This window comes from Parambassis ranga, chromosome 16 (assembly GCF_900634625.1).
Source record: "Parambassis ranga chromosome 16, fParRan2.1, whole genome shotgun sequence".
Classification (NCBI taxonomy): Eukaryota; Metazoa; Chordata; class Actinopteri; family Ambassidae; genus Parambassis; species Parambassis ranga.
This window is the reverse complement of record NC_041036.1, coordinates 8,343,440-8,358,904: the sequence shown is the minus strand read 5'-3', so window position 1 is coordinate 8,358,904 and position 15,465 is coordinate 8,343,440. Positions and strand designations below refer to the sequence as shown.

The 15,465-nt window shown below is 41.4% G+C and overlaps 1 protein-coding gene across 3 annotated transcripts in view; it reads right to left on the bottom strand.

The window, feature by feature from the left end:
• Positions 1 to 1,923: 1,923 nt before the first annotated feature.
• Positions 1,924 to 15,465, bottom strand: part of triob (trio Rho guanine nucleotide exchange factor b) — an 81,694-nt gene continuing 68,152 nt past the window's right edge. Inside the window, exons 38-61 of one of the 3 annotated variants that reach the window (XM_028424638.1) lie at positions 12,512 to 12,798; positions 12,253 to 12,423; positions 11,262 to 11,357; positions 10,785 to 10,933; positions 10,553 to 10,619; positions 10,365 to 10,468; positions 10,212 to 10,281; positions 10,001 to 10,090; positions 9,821 to 9,913; positions 9,692 to 9,742; positions 9,490 to 9,567; positions 9,075 to 9,266; positions 8,804 to 8,981; positions 7,776 to 8,668; positions 6,730 to 6,980; positions 6,502 to 6,631; positions 6,399 to 6,426; positions 6,109 to 6,271; positions 5,831 to 5,952; positions 5,661 to 5,739; positions 5,256 to 5,456; positions 5,040 to 5,178; positions 4,757 to 4,943; positions 1,924 to 4,476 (exon numbers count right to left, since the gene is read on the bottom strand). In XM_028424638.1, coding sequence (XP_028280439.1) covers positions 4,079 to 4,476; positions 4,757 to 4,943; positions 5,040 to 5,178; positions 5,256 to 5,456; positions 5,661 to 5,739; positions 5,831 to 5,952; positions 6,109 to 6,271; positions 6,399 to 6,426; positions 6,502 to 6,631; positions 6,730 to 6,980; positions 7,776 to 8,668; positions 8,804 to 8,981; positions 9,075 to 9,266; positions 9,490 to 9,567; positions 9,692 to 9,742; positions 9,821 to 9,913; positions 10,001 to 10,090; positions 10,212 to 10,281; positions 10,365 to 10,468; positions 10,553 to 10,619; positions 10,785 to 10,933; positions 11,262 to 11,357; positions 12,253 to 12,423; positions 12,512 to 12,798 — 4,217 coding nt within the window. In that variant the 3' untranslated portion in view covers positions 1,924 to 4,078. Of the gene's footprint in view, positions 4,477 to 4,756; positions 4,944 to 5,039; positions 5,179 to 5,255; positions 5,457 to 5,660; positions 5,740 to 5,830; positions 5,953 to 6,108; positions 6,272 to 6,398; positions 6,632 to 6,729; positions 6,981 to 7,775; positions 8,669 to 8,803; positions 8,982 to 9,074; positions 9,267 to 9,489; positions 9,568 to 9,691; positions 9,743 to 9,820; positions 9,914 to 10,000; positions 10,091 to 10,211; positions 10,282 to 10,364; positions 10,469 to 10,552; positions 10,620 to 10,784; positions 10,934 to 11,261; positions 11,358 to 12,252; positions 12,424 to 12,511; positions 12,799 to 15,465 lie in introns of those variants that run through there. The other 2 variants (XM_028424637.1, XM_028424639.1) reach the window with 2 other exon arrangements.

The following is a 15,465-nucleotide window of genomic DNA, read 5'->3' as shown; positions in this document are numbered from 1 at the left end:
ATTAGATAAATAGATCAGACATCAAAACAGCAGCTTAAAGAAAGCCTGAAGATGCTAAATGACACCACACGTGGCACATGGTGGAATAACTTCCTTATAATGCAATCAATACTTGAGAGTTTACAACGGTTGTCCTTTTTATAGGGGTGTTGTTATTAAGTCGGACAAGACAAGTTTAAATAAACTTATCACCTGCAGGTGACTGAGTGACTGAAATAAATTCCTGTGTGAAGAAAACAACCTCATTTTGAAATGGTAAGAAAGAGAAAAAATAGTAACTAAATTTTAAAACTTCTAAATATTAAGTATAAAAGAGAGTAACAGGGACTGACTGTACTGGCTCTGCTTTGGCTTGCAGTATATTTGAGGGACCTGCTGCACCTCAGAACTGTTTTGAGGATAAGACATCTGTTTCTTTCCTTGAACAGTTGGCTTCACTTAAACAAGGAATGTGAGTTCATACTCTGGCAGTTTTAATGTGTTTGAGCAATCAGTGTCAAATATCAACTCTTTAGTGCCATCTAGTGGTCTATCTAGTCTCTGACAGCCTGTGTGTTTTGGCAGCACAGAACTGTGTAGGTGTATTTCATTACTGAAAATTAGTCTTATCTGGCACATGCGTATGCCCCCCCCCCCCCCCCCACACACACACACACACAGAGCCAGATAAAGATTTCACTATATGAGTGAACACATTCAGTGGGTGAAGGAGACTGTGCTCAGAAGCCAATGTAGGTGAGATGGGGAAATAATGTCATAGTACTGAGAAATATACTGAAATGCTATGACATTATTATTTTAACAATATTTATAGTATATCAAAATATAATAAATATTATTATTAAAAACTTTACTTATAGCGTTTTTACATTCAACACATATCATAGTTTTCAACTACATTTGTATGTTATACACTATTTATTTAATGTTATGCAGCTTAATATGACTATAGATGAACCAATGTTAGGACCTTTTTCATAGATAAAACCACATTTGTTTGCCACATTGCAAGATGCAAAAGAAAAGAGAAACATGACACCAGCATGCATCACCTTCACAGTTCACAGCTCTCGCATGAGATTAGCATCACACGATTGTCTGTAAAGATAGCACAGATATGATCTCTGTGGTTTTATGCAAAACACGCTGCTACTGCTGTAGCTAAGAAAAACTAAATGGATTTCACACCTGATAAGAAAGTGTGACAACAGTGTGATCTTTCTGGCAGGTGTTCCAGGTGAACGTACTGATCAGTGAGGTACAGCAGAGTTTCGGTCAGGTGACGATAACAACAACGACGACGAAAAACAACCTTCCTATTCTGTACAAATACATGAAAATCATCACTGCTCAGTTTAAAATCTTTATCACAACTTGAACACCTGTAACTGACGTAAGAATGGATCAAGTTGGTGGGGAAACTGTTCTTTGCAACAATGCAACAGTCATTGCACCCATGAGACGTGCAGAACAGCAGCATTTGCAGGGGACTGATAAGATCATCAACACCCCCTCTCTGGTTCCCTTTTTATAGGTTATCACATGTTCAGATCTTCAGTGGAGTACAATAATACACTCAGAATTACTGTACACACCTCCTTCTTGCTCTTTATCTTCACACACACACTTCTTCTTTCATTGTTAAAAGTCATTCCACATAATAAAAGCATCATTCTTGAATAAAGGAGTGTAAAATGGAAAAAAAATGCACGTAAAGTTGATATATTGTGTGTTTTTTTAATTAAATAAATTGTTTAATTGTTGTTTGGTTATTCATTCTGATAGGCTTGTTCAGGGTTTTTCCCTGCTTTCTACTCATGCCGGGAATACAGCAGCACACACTCAGATTATGGGAAATAAATTATCGACAACCAACCAGTTGTTCCTTGTACGTTTAATGGCAAAAGAACAGAGGACAAAATAAATTATTTACAACACGCAAGTAACATGTAAACACAATTTTCTGTACAAAGAAATATACATGCAAAAGTAAAAATAAGTCATAATAAGACATTCATGATGGCATTGCTGTAGTCTTGTTCTAGGTGTATTTAAAATAGTAGGACAGCTATGAGGTTTACATCCTGGGTGTGGGCGCACTTGCCCTCCAACCCTCTCTGTACATCTTTACATCATGAACAGGCCGGGTTTCCCAAATGCATTTTTTTTGTTTTTTTGTTATTACTACCATTGTATTCTTCCACGAATCAGCTTTAGTAGAACTTTGATTAACAGCATGATTTTGGGAAACCCATATCCACACCAATAAATAAAAAACATGACACAAAATTAAAGACTGTACAGACTGTCAAGAGTCATTAGTGGTAACTGTTAAAACCTTGAAATAAAATTATAAATGATGTACAAATTTTAGTTTTACCCACTTCTTTATGTTGACTCACTCAACTGGCACTTAAAAAAAATATCGACTTATTTAAATAAATAGGAAGATACCTGTTAATACTGATGAATATTTATCAAGGGAATATAAGTAAAATAATAAAAGGTAATTAGGCATTCTTCAATGCAGTCCATGGTGAACTGGCCTTTTTTTCCTATTGCTTGGTGAAGATGTTGACCAATTGATGTAAAATAAAAATAACTAGCAACATACACCTACATAAGCCAGACAAACACACAGCAAACCACTTTGTGCACAGCTTGAAAAAAGACAAGTGAAATATTATTTCTTTTCCAGCAATAAACCACCAAACTATTTCTTCTTACAATAAGCATAAATAAAGCCACACTAAACCTTTTGTAAACACTCATATGTCTGGGTTCAGATTGGTCTCTTATAACTTAACATTAAAAATCATATTTAAAAAAAAAAAAAAAACGAAACACACACATATTAGCCGAAGAGTAAGCATCGCCAACTTTGGTATTGTTACGGAAAATAAAAATATAACAAGGACAAAATGAAAGCATAAGTGCCTATATTTTATAGATACACGTTATTATACATTATGTCAGAAACCCTCCATTGTCTCAAGGTTTCCCCAGATATTAATACTGAACTTAATACATAAGAGTTTAACACAATTACAGACATCTACTGCAGTACCAGGTACGTACATGCCTCTTTAAGAATACAGCTACAACACAAGTCTTCATAAATAGTTGCATAAATGTTAAAGCTGCAACATTGCACATGGGGAAACTGATGCAAAATACGAGTGCATTTCTAGTAGCGGTTTGTTCATAATGAAAATCCAGCCCAGCGGGTCTGCATCACTGCATGGACTCACTAACACTCAGAGAATTCATTTAGTTTATTTCAGATCAAAAATGAGGATGAGAAGCAGGAAAACATTATTTACAAATAAGGCGGGCGCAGGTAGAAATCTGACAAGCTGTGCCAAATATGTTATGTATGGTAATGCTTGTTCAAGTTCAGTTTCTCTTAGTGTGAAAGTAACATTATTTAACCTTTCATAACTGAAGTGGGTCAGTAAAGATAAGCCTAAACTATTGCACTGAACGTAACGTTTGTGTGTTTTCTGGAAAACATGGTTTCGGTAGTTGTTCCAGAAGAAGTGGACCCTGCTGACAGGTACCACTTGTGTCTCATTTCTTTTGTTTTCTCCCTACTCACTAACTAACTAACTACCCTTTGTCCTCCAAAAGGTATGAATAAAGACAGTTCTCTTGCGCACTGTACATGGTTTCATTTACAAAAAAGTAATCTCTTGTTACAAAAACATTTTCTTGTGTTCAACCGAAAGCAGCCTGAATTATTCTCAATATACAATATTCTATTCGTTTTTTTTAACACTGTCCAAGACTTGCTCACGCTGGCTTGTTGAGAAAGCTTGGTTTTCTCCCTGCTGAGTCAAAGTTTGAAATCTCAAAGGGATTCCAAAAAAAGTTTGTCATTTGTTGTGCAGGCATAACGACAATATGCCAAAGAGGGGAGCTAGGGGAAGAGTTTTATCAGCAGAGGTCAATCAGTCAGTCAGCAGCAGCAGGACTTCTGTGGCTTAGTGAGGGAAAATGGGATCACTGCGAGTGTGCCACTGGTGCTCCTCTCAGTAGTAAGAATCAGCTGAGCATCAATGGCAGGAATTCCTTCTGGTCATGTGTTGTTGAGCAGGCGGCTGTGAAGGAAGGCCTTAACGGTGCTTATTGGCCGAACATCGTTCTGGTGTTTCCGTCTCTCAATGAAGGAAATGAGCCTGGACGTGTCCAGATGTGCTGGTGGTTGTGTGTGATTTAAGGTGGCGTGTCCAGCGTCTCTGTTTAACCCACCTCGAGGCTGGAGCCAGGGCTCTTGCAGGCAGGACACTGCAGAGGGCCGTTGCTCCGGCTCGCCCTGGAGCAGCAGGCTGACAAAGTCCCTGGCAGCTGGGCTGACTCCCTCAAAGTAGTCCTTGGGGAAGCTGAAGTCCAGGCGACAGATGTTCAAACATGTCTCTTCCAGACTCTCATCCAGGAATGGAGAGGCGCCACTCAGTATAACATAGGTCACCACCCCTGTAAATCATCCAGACCATAATTATACTAATAAATGCAATTAACAGGACACTCAGCCAGCTAGTAACTGGTGAGACAGGATGCAGGATTTCATACATAGAAATGCTCTATAATGTTGTACTAAGATCTGATTTTGATGCCTTTTTGGAGTATAAGAAGTATGACAATTATTATTTTATTCTGTATTTTACTAGCAACAAAAAAAGTATAAATATCCAGCAACAATGTCAGTGTATTGCACTGCATATACTGTATTGTATGCAGGATTTCATCCACAAACCTAAACTCCAGAGGTCAGACATCAGTGAGGCAGGCTGACCCAGGACCAGTTCAGGAGCACAGAACTCTGGGCTGCCCAGCAGAGGATGGATGTAGGAGGAGGGATTACTCAGATGAACAGCATCACCGAAGTCTGTCAGCTTGATTACTGGCTGGGAGGAGGCATGTTCCACCACAATGTTCTCAGGCTGCAGAATGAAAAAAGATTTTAGACACAGGGAAGGACAACATGGTGTTTTCTAAACTAATAAGTCCAAAATCTGAGCAATTAATTTCCTGCTTACCTTTACATCAAGATGGGCTATCCTCCAACCATGCAGGTAATGGAGAGCTTCCAGAATGTCTCTGAGGTATAAAGCCACCTTCTCCTCTGTCAGGTTGCCCCAGCTCACGATGTAGTCCAGGAAACGGCCCTGGTCTGCCCTGATAAGATAAATATACAATGCATCAGTGACAATTCACAGGGATATTTATGATCACTGAGATGTGATGGTGCTTACATCTCTAGTACAAGCACATAGCTGTTGGCCGTCTCATATGTGTCCAATAGCTTGACCAGGTTGGGATGGTCGAGAGTCTGCAGGAGCCTGATCTCCCGCAGCACCTGTTCTCGCCGCAGCAGCTTCTTGTTAACATGTTTTGCTGCAACAGTGCGTTTACTCCCTCTCTGGTCACAGCGCTTAGTCACTGAGAACCGGCCCCTGTGGAGAGTACAGGAAACGCTGATATAAATAATGCCAGATTTTGTAGATAATGCAGTCTAGGTACTTTACATATACTGTATTTGCTGTGACTTGTAAAAAACAATCAATAATATGCAGAGTTTAGTTGCTTTGATGTGGTCAAAGGGCAAAGATAAATGACAACATTAAGATGTAGAGGGGGTTTTACCCATTCATTCTTACCTTCCTAGTTCAGTAATCTCTGTGTAGTAGGACTCAAAACTGCTTTTCCAGAGGGCTTCACTGCCATCATCAAGGGTGTCTGCCAAGACAAGTTGTATTACAATAGGTCATATGGACTTATAAAATGTGTTCATATGAGCAGTGTCATCCCATGACAGGAGGACACTCACCTGAGACTCTGAGGCTTGCAGAAGAGGTGACAGTGCCAGCTATGTTTGTGGCAACACAGGTGTACAAACCAGTGTCCTCTGCAGACACTCCCTGGATGTGCAAGGATGCCTCTCCTGTCTCACTGCCAAAACAGAGAAAACAAAGTCAAATCAGTGAAACTGTAAACTGCACAAGGTGCCAGCTGCACTCTTGCTGTATCTTCAAGTGTGTCTGTTAACATAAATATGCACCCAGTGTGGCTAAAACAGATACACGTGACTGTATTATCACTTAATACCTGTAGGTGACGCTGTAACGCCCGTTATTGCTCAGAGGGTTGTTGTCAGGTCCACGCCAAGTGACGGTGGCTCGAGGTCGACCACACACTTTGCACCTCAGAGTGACGGTGTCACTGCTCTCACATGCCACATCACTCACAGGGATTAGGAACTCTGGAGGAGCTACAAGAGTAAAAGTTATGAGTAACAGCTCATGGTAGGAAGGGAAAATGTAGAAAATAATAAAAGAAAAATAAAAGAAGAATAAAAAAAATAATGACTCATTCAAAAAGCCATGATAGGAACATACCATCGTAGATGAAATTGGGATTTAAGAGCTGAAATGAAAAGAATACAATTAGATTTTTGCACAAATTCCACTTAAAAAATTGACAAAATGTTACACTTTCTACCTTAACAGAGACTTTGTTTGCCAAGCTGTCCTGGGACTTCCGATAGCCGTTCTCCAATTTTCTGCCCTCCTTATCTCTTTTCTCAGACTTTCGACGGATGCGGAGTGCTGTGTGCCATGATAATGATTTTCTAAACCAAACAAGATCAGAAGGGAGTAGGGCAGTATATTTTATATATTCTGTTACTTAATTTCCTTTCCTCTTTTCAGACATGTTACTTAGTCTTACTTGATGGTTCCTTCAGGGAGCTCAGGTGTGATGGAGGATGAGGTGTGTCCTAAAACATAGCCAGGGATCCAGCCCTCAGCGGCGGGACAGTGCTCATTGGCCGCTCGGTACACCAGGAACATGTTCTGCTGGTTGCTGGCTAGCATCTGGACCACCTCACCCTGCACCACGCTGATCTCATCCTCCTTCACTGCCACGTAGTCCTGGGTCACCAGCATGGTGGACACGCTGCTGCTGCTACTGCTTTCACTCTGAGAGAGAAGAAGATTGCACAATTTTGAGACACTGAAAACAAACCACCCATAAAAACACACAAACATTTCTGGACGGGAAGTACACAAGTTTGGCTTTAAACCAACCAAATGTATGATTTGACTGACAGGAATATGTACAAAAATGTTTAATTCATGCAGCAATGGAAACATTGCAAAACTATTTTTGTTTTTTATTTAGCAGTAAAAAAAAGCATTTGTTTATATCTGAAGTGACAGCTGACAAGTTGGTACAGATGACTGAGAAGCTGTAAGCAGAAGTTAAACATCAGGCCAGAAATACTACAGAGAAGTTCTTCAACAGAGTGAGGCAGAGGAAGTAAGTTAAAGGAAGTGAAAAAGACTTAATGTACCAAAGATCTTGCAATAATAAAATGACAGGATGGTTTAAAAGAAAGATCATTTGACTATATTTCCAACAGAAGAATGAAAGGAGTGACAGATTTTTGCTGTTAGTTCTGAAATGCAAACACATAATGAAGCTCAGAGGGAGCATCTCAAGAAGCAGATACAGCCGTTGCTCAGTGAGTCAGATCCACTCTGTTAGTACATTCTTGGGGAGCCAGAAAAAATTCTCTCACACACATGTTGTTGGTGAAGTTAGTGCACTCAGATAGCCGTTATTCTTCAGTCAGTCAGTGCTTCAGCAGTAGTACAAGCCATTCCTAGAGCCAGCGGCAGGGTGACTGACTGGCAGCCAGTGACGGTGGGAGTTAGTGACTAGTGCATGGCTATAGGCTTCACTAAAGCCTGAGCCTTAATTTGGCATCTTACCCCGTTGCTCTGGATGGAGTGTATGGACTGCTCACTGGTGGAGGAACAAGTGCTCATTCGGTCTATGTCCTTACTGTGGCTGGAGTGGCGGTGATGAGAGGGCATCCCATGGCTCCCTCTGCCCAGAGAGTCGCCTCCACCATTATTGTCACTAGGGTAGGAGAATGAACCAGGCCTGCTGGCAGGAGACGGAGGCAAAGTGGGCACCATAGCCCAGAAAATGTTGCCCTTATGAGCAGGGCTGGAGGGGACAAATGGCTCCTTTCCTCCAGGAGTCTGAGGTGATATCAGGGGAGAAACCGTCCCAATTCGAGGGCTTTTAAGAGGAAAATTTAGAGGAGCCACTGGCATCTGTGGTATACCAGCTGTCTGATGCTTCTGCATCTCTTCAAAGCTTCCCAGAGCCTGCCTGATAGTGCTGTCCATGCTACCTGAAGGCCTGTTGCTGTTATTACTGTTACTTCCATGAGGACTATCCAGCATCCTCATCTTGGGGACCTCTGAGGTTAACAGCTCTCCATTTGCTGTGCTGTCTGAATAAGGGTTAGATGGGAGGGACTGAGAGTGGCAGGGTGACCACATACCTGCTGATCTGTCGGGCCCCTCGGGGCCCGGGGGGTGGTGATGGTGAACAGGCTGGGGGAGGCGTGAGGATGGTTGTGGGATACGGGAAGGTCGGGAGCGAGGACCGCACAGGGAGGAGGAACTAGCCCCTGATCCTCCAGAGCCGCCACCGCCACCACCTCCTCCTCCTCCTCCCATATTGGAGGTACTGTTGGAGCTGCTGCTGCCTCCCTGGAGACCTGCAGTACTACTACTGCTACTGCTGGGTGGACCGCTCGACCCACCGCCACCCACATGGTTCCTCTGGTACTCTATGGGTGATGTCAAAGCTGGGGGAAGGGACAAGGCGTAAGATAATCTATAATAATAATCTATAAAAATATCATAGATCCAGTCAAGCAGCAATATGTTGGGGCATGCTTATATATTTATGCACATAGCAAAAAAGCACAATTGTCCCTTACCATTGAGGAAATTGCGCTGGTTCTCCAGTATCTGGCTGACCTGGTGCACCCAGACTTGACTGACACCAGGGCTTACAGAATGGAGGGTGTACCTCTCCATGTTACCACTAGATGATCTGGAAGTCAGTGTGAACTTGCAGGGATCGTCTGCATTTTCTTCTAGACCCAACCAGCTGACCTGAAATGATGAGACAGGGGAAAGAACAAACAAATTAAACTTTATGATGACTTCATGAAAAATAAATCTGCTGTACTCTTAAGATCCACAGACCTTGATGCTGTTCTTGAAGAGGTAGCCAGGAGTAGAGAAACCCTTCTTTTTATCCAGGGGCTCACTGAAAATAACTATCTGCTCGAACAGAAAGACTCTTCTCTCCTTCATTCTGGACAGGAGTCCCCCATCCTGGTCTGAAACCATGAAAGTGTCTTGGAGGAGCAATCTGCCCTGAGCCACAATTTTACCCTGAAGGACAGAGGAAGAGCAGAAAAACAAGAGATGCTTCTGAATTTGGACAACTTTACTCTAGTTTCTGCAGGAGAAAAAAATAGAAAAACAAACAAGCCTTCACAAACGTTACTTAAATCTTAAAAAAGGTGCACACTGCCCCCTGGTGGCAGTTAAGAAGAGGTACAATACTGCATCGCATAAGATTTACATTATCACACCATTTGATTGTTTGACTTACATCAAAGCCTTGAAGGCGCCCAACATTCATCATGTCATTGCAGCGCTTCGGGACAACACACATCACTTCTACAGCTTTCTACAGTTGAACATAAGCGAGAAACAACAACTTTAGGACAGTTCTTGCATAAAAGTAAGACAAAAGTCATTAAAGATTGAGCTCAGCTTAGCTCAGAATAGATTATTAGTTTGTGTCATGGTACCTCCAGCTCTGTTGTATCCACTCCAGCCTTCTTGGAAACTTTGAGAAGATCCTGACGATCAAAAATATACAAATGTTGATTCTTCTGATCAATGCTGTACGTTCAACATGAGGCAACATAAGAATCTACCTTCAGTAGGAGCTGGTACTTCATGATACGTTGCACAGGTTTGATTAGCAGGTCAGTGATCTGTAGTCTGTGTCCCAATCGCTGCTTCAGGTCCTGACGAAAGATAAAAACATTTAATCTTATGGTGTACTAAACAATACAATACAGACGACATGATGCAGGAATGATTTATAGTCTTACTTCAAAGTAAGTGTCAATATACTCGGACACAATGTGTTCTGATTTTGGCTTGTTCTGGCAGTACACGATATACATGTGCAGCCTCCGCTCCTGTAATTAGAACAAAAGATATGATTTATTTTTAGAATACATAATGGAAACACATAAGAACATACAATTTAATCACTTTTTAACAAACACTTGGACACAAGACAAACTGAATAGTTCTCACTTGTTTGACAAACAGAACAGCCAGCCTGTCAGGATCCTCCAGACACTTTTCAAGCTCTCCCAGGAAAAAGCTGTAGATGGATAAAGAAACGTGAACTTTTAATCTGTCTAATAATATTGTTTTGTATGAACTGAACTGATACTGTCAACATACTCTTTGTGCCAGTCATAGATCTGATGGATGTTTCCAAAGACAATCTTGTCTTTTCCTTTCATGTCATCAGGTACTCCTTCCTCTTTCATTCTACTCATGTAGCCCTTTAACGGAAACATATTAAAATTTGTAAAAACAACAAAACCCATTTTAAAATACATTTATAACTTGATTGCTTTTTTTTTTACCTCCACAACTGAACCCAGGTCTCTGACATAGTCTCTCTCAGTCTCCACCAGCTCCAGAAGCACATAGCTGAGAGACAGAAAACAGAAAATGTCACTGTGCAATTCAAATGTAACACTCAGCCGTGGATGAACATCAGAAATGTTCCATATAAGCACACAAATGAAGACAAACATGATTAACTGACTGGACTAAAGCAGCTTTTGTTTATCAAAACACTAGCAAGACACTCACTGCCTTCTCTTAAGGAAGCCAGATTTGCGCTCGTCCACCTCGTCCATGGGTGAGGAGGAGGAGAGGAGGGAGTTATCGGAAGGGTTGAGGGAGGGAGAGCTGCTGTCGCCCTGCTCCACAGACAGAGAACTGGGACGGTCCTCCAGTGACTAAGAAAAGAGAAAAAAACAGGAGAATGTTTATGTAGAAGTGAATTCATTTAAATCAAAACAATGCATGTATGTAGGTCAGTGGACATGAGTGTGTTGGGGATACTGGGCAGGGAGCAACATCCATTGGTTGGAACAGAGGACAGCTGGCATAGTTAGTCACAATCCTGACAGATGACTAGTAGGCCATGATGCCATTCTGTCACCAACACCAGAAAAAAAGTGTTTGGTGTGTCTGTGTGTGTGTTTGTGTCCTTTTACATCGATTAGAATCGTTTGTGCCACATTTGTATGTACTTGTGAGAGTCGGTTATGATTTCTGTCTCACCATCTTGCTCTTCACCAGCTCTTCAATGGCACTGACCAGCTCAGCAGCACTGGGAGTCTCTGAACTGCTGGGACGAGCCGACAGGCGAGACGCAGACTGAAAGACAGAGAGGCAGAGAAGGAACAGAGAATGAATGCACCGAACTTGATAAATGTAATCCTCAGTGTGCTGCATGCACACAGAACTCATATATTCTCTGCTGCTGTGAATGTGATCAGGCTCACCATTGTTGTGTTTGGACCTCGATATTCCACATGTCCAAATATGGACTTGGTGTGATCTCCCTAATAAATGGGGGGTTAAATGGGGACCAAGTTGGAGCCAATCACAGGCTGGCCTCAGGGTAGGGTCAGGGCAAGGGCAAAACTCTGGGATTGGAGTGCTCTTCAAGCATGTGCACCATGATTGCTCAAACAACTTACATATAGCAAACAGTGTTGCTTAATACTCCATTTAACAGAAAGTTTGCCTCTGCCCAAGTCTGAGGCACAGAGGCAGGGAAAGCTTTAAAATGGTCCTCTGAATATAACCACATCATATCGCCACTACAGAAACACATGAATGGAGTATTCACTTCAGCAACAGAAATAAAATAACAAAGGGATGACATTTAGTTAGTGAAAGACAGACAGAAAAAAACTAGAAGGATGCCAATTGGAAATGAATAAGTGGTTTTACATGGATAGATGAGGAAACTGGGACAGAAGAGAAGCAGAACAGAAATCAACATAATGCTGAAGGAAGGAACATGCAACCATTAAAATAATAAGAAGGAAAAAAAAGAAAAATGTTAGTGCCTGAAATAAGATTTAGCCATCTTAATTTAAGTGGATGAAATCTGATCTTTGCACAGCCAATAACAATGATGATTAACATGAGTAAAATTTGAATATTTTGAGATTAGCAAATTTAAAAATAACCTGTTTAAGGCTTCTGAATACCATGGCTGTGTAATGTACACATACATTTTAGACCACCCTGTGCGACCCACCTTGTCATCCTGCGAGTCAGGCTGCAGCAGGCTGTGCTGCTGAATTGCCATCGGTGGAGGAAGAGGCACAGCATCAGCCCCCTCCTCCCCTTCTTCCTCGCCACAGCTCTGCATGCCCGATGAAGAAGACTTGGACAGGGTACCACTGCTAAGACCCTCGTTACGCATCCGCTACAGACAAAAGTGGAGAAACGATTGTCAGAATGAAAACAATATGGCCTCAATGCACCATTCACAGCTTAACAGTGTCAGGTGTTACCTCCTCCAAAGTTTCATCTTGTGGAGTGGCGGCACTGTCGTCCGAGTCCTTCTGTGAGCCGGGCATCACATCCATGTTCTTCCGTGTGCCGTCGCGATTCTTCTTGTGCTTGTGGGCGAGTTTCTTGACGTGGCCGTCAGCTTTACCGGAGCTAAGCCGTCGTACAGGGCTTGTCAGCCACTTTCGCAATGTATTCCCGGGACGTTTGGGTCCTGGTGAGCTGTGAGGACCCAGGGTTTGGCTGGAGCCAGGCTGCAGAGCATCATTACTGGATACAGACAAGGTGTCTAAAAGTGTGGAGGAGAAAGGAGAGAGGAGGTTGAGAACAACATAAACACAAGTTCAAATACAAAGACAACGTAAATCCAAACACAAGATTAGTTTTATAATATACGTAATTAGTTTTACATTGATTGATGGGTCTGTTAATTCAGGGATAACAGTAAGCAACTAGCTCATGTGATTAAGAGCTGTGTGGTAGTTAAAGGTTTGTTTACATCTTTGAAACCCAGAGACAAAACAGTCCTTAATTAATTTAAAAGAAATTAATTCTACAATTTACATTTTTATTGATCCAAAACAGTTTATATCTCATTTCACAGCTGTGACTTCAGCATTATGGATTGTTTTGTTTAACTTCTGTATTGAAAAAGAAGATAAACAAAAAAAATGTAATATTATAAATGCTGAGTCTATGCAAATGCAGTCAGAGAAAAAAAGTCAATATATGACAAAGATTAGTGTGTGTTTGTTTGCACAGGGTTGTGTGTTATGTGAGGTAGGCAGGATGGCTTCCTCCTCACAGTGAGGACAATTCTTCGGGGAATCTGTAGGAGGGAAGCTCTTCAACTAGAAAATAGATCGCTGAGCATAATAAAGCAGGATAAAGGGCTTTGTTTGCGGCTTTGTCTGAATACTTCATCCAGGTGCCTCCTGTGTGCGTCTGCTCATTAGATCCTTCCTCTGTCCAACCGCCCCTCTCTCTTCCATTGCACCAACTTTTCTTTTTTAGGTTTATTCAGACCCAAACATGCTGCTGCAAACTACTAAGTAACCAAAAAGGAAAAACCCTGGACTAGCTTAACAACACACGTCATGGGATGCTAATGCAGAGTTTGTATTTTTGTGTGTAACAGGATCCCAACTCTAACCCCACACAGAATTCCTTGGACAAAACCTTTCACCTTCCATAAGACTTCACAGTTCAACAAAAGGTAACATGCTGATTTAAGAGTATTCCTCTCACTGGTGCTTCCAAGGAATGACTTCAGCAAGTCGCTCTAGTCTTTCTATCTAGACTCCACACAAGCTAATGTGTAAATGTTTCTATACAAAAATCTGAATTAAAAGTGAAAGAACTCTAATGAAAGCTTCTGTGTGTTTGTGCCTTCTAATACTAGCTGTATATTGGTTTTTGGAGTTATTCTCACCTCCAGTTTCCAAGGTAAATAAAGACAATGCTCAACACTTTCATTTGTTTACATCAAAACAAACTGTATTGAGAGATATTGTGCAGGGGTTTAAAAGATTGATGCTCTACAATCATGAAGCAGATGAATAAGATTAAACCATGTTACGGAGCTGAATGGCAGGTGTGGGAATCCGGCCTACCCTCACTGTACACTTTCACACCGCCTGAATAAAATGCATCTGCATGTGAACGTTCGTGCCAGTCATTCAGCCTCTGTGCTCTGCTCCTCATACAAAGCATGTGTTCTCACATTGCATGTGAGGAAAGAAGCAGAACAGTTCCCAGAATATCAAGCATCTCTCCCACATCAGGCAAAGAGTCCAAAGCAACCTCCTTCCAACAAAGCTCAGCTCATCAAAACAAAAGCCTGTCGATGATCCTGCAGTGCTTAAGCTGGCTATGAGATTTTATTAGACAGATTAATACAAATTTGGACATGTCACATCATTGCATACTCATGCAGTTATACTGTAAAATGTATAACAAGGAAGAAACATGGTCTGCTCTGCAATATATTTCATCCCCAGAGTCTATTTAAAGTTACAGTGAAAGGAGGAGCAGAGAGCTTGTCTGTCTTTCTTAAAGCCAGCTTGATGGAAGATATTTATATGAGGGAAGCTATGTGGTATACCTTTGTCCAACATCTCTCCTCCACCGCTAAATGAAAACCAGTGTTTTTACCATTAATGGTTATCATACTACCCTGGATTATTTTAGTCATGGGTGCCTTTACAAATCCAAAAAAAAGCCTGTTATTCTGATGACTCAGATACCTTTGCATTTATTGGCCTCTATCAAATCCTTCATTTATGAGTTTGGTATACTTAGTGAGTAATAGACAAAAGCAAAAGCTACAGGTGGTGCCCTGTTCTTTGACTTATTAGTGTTTAAAATCCAGAATAGCTTTGGTAAATGCCTGTCGGTGCATGTTTAGAGAATCAAACAACTATTGTTCTCTAACGTAAACCAGGTCCATGTCCACTTCACACATCAGTTAGGTGAAAATGTGGGCTTTTAAAGGCAACAAACTGGGGGGAGCACACATAAGTCGGGACTCCTCGTGTAGAGCAAACAGACCGTGGTTCCTGCAGACATGCTGGGGTCACAACCTAACATGTAGTCATGCTGTTAGCAAGTACCACTCAGCTATTACAAAGGGCTGCAGGGAATGTTTAGCAGACACATATTTTATGAAAGAACTACAAAAATACAGCAATTGCATTTGTAACTGTGCAACTGTGCAAAATGTTAAAACAAGTCCCCATAACAGCCTTAGAATTAAATAAATGTATAATATTAGTAAATTCATTTGCAATCATTTGTTGTATATAGCAACTAAATGTAATAAAAGTGTTAATTTGGGCCATATTTCATGACCAAAAAAGCATTTAGTGGCATCACAATGCTCTGATTAGTCTGACGATGTGCTAAAAGGTGTGTAAAATGTTGAAACATGGGGTCAGCAGCCTTGACACATTCCTCC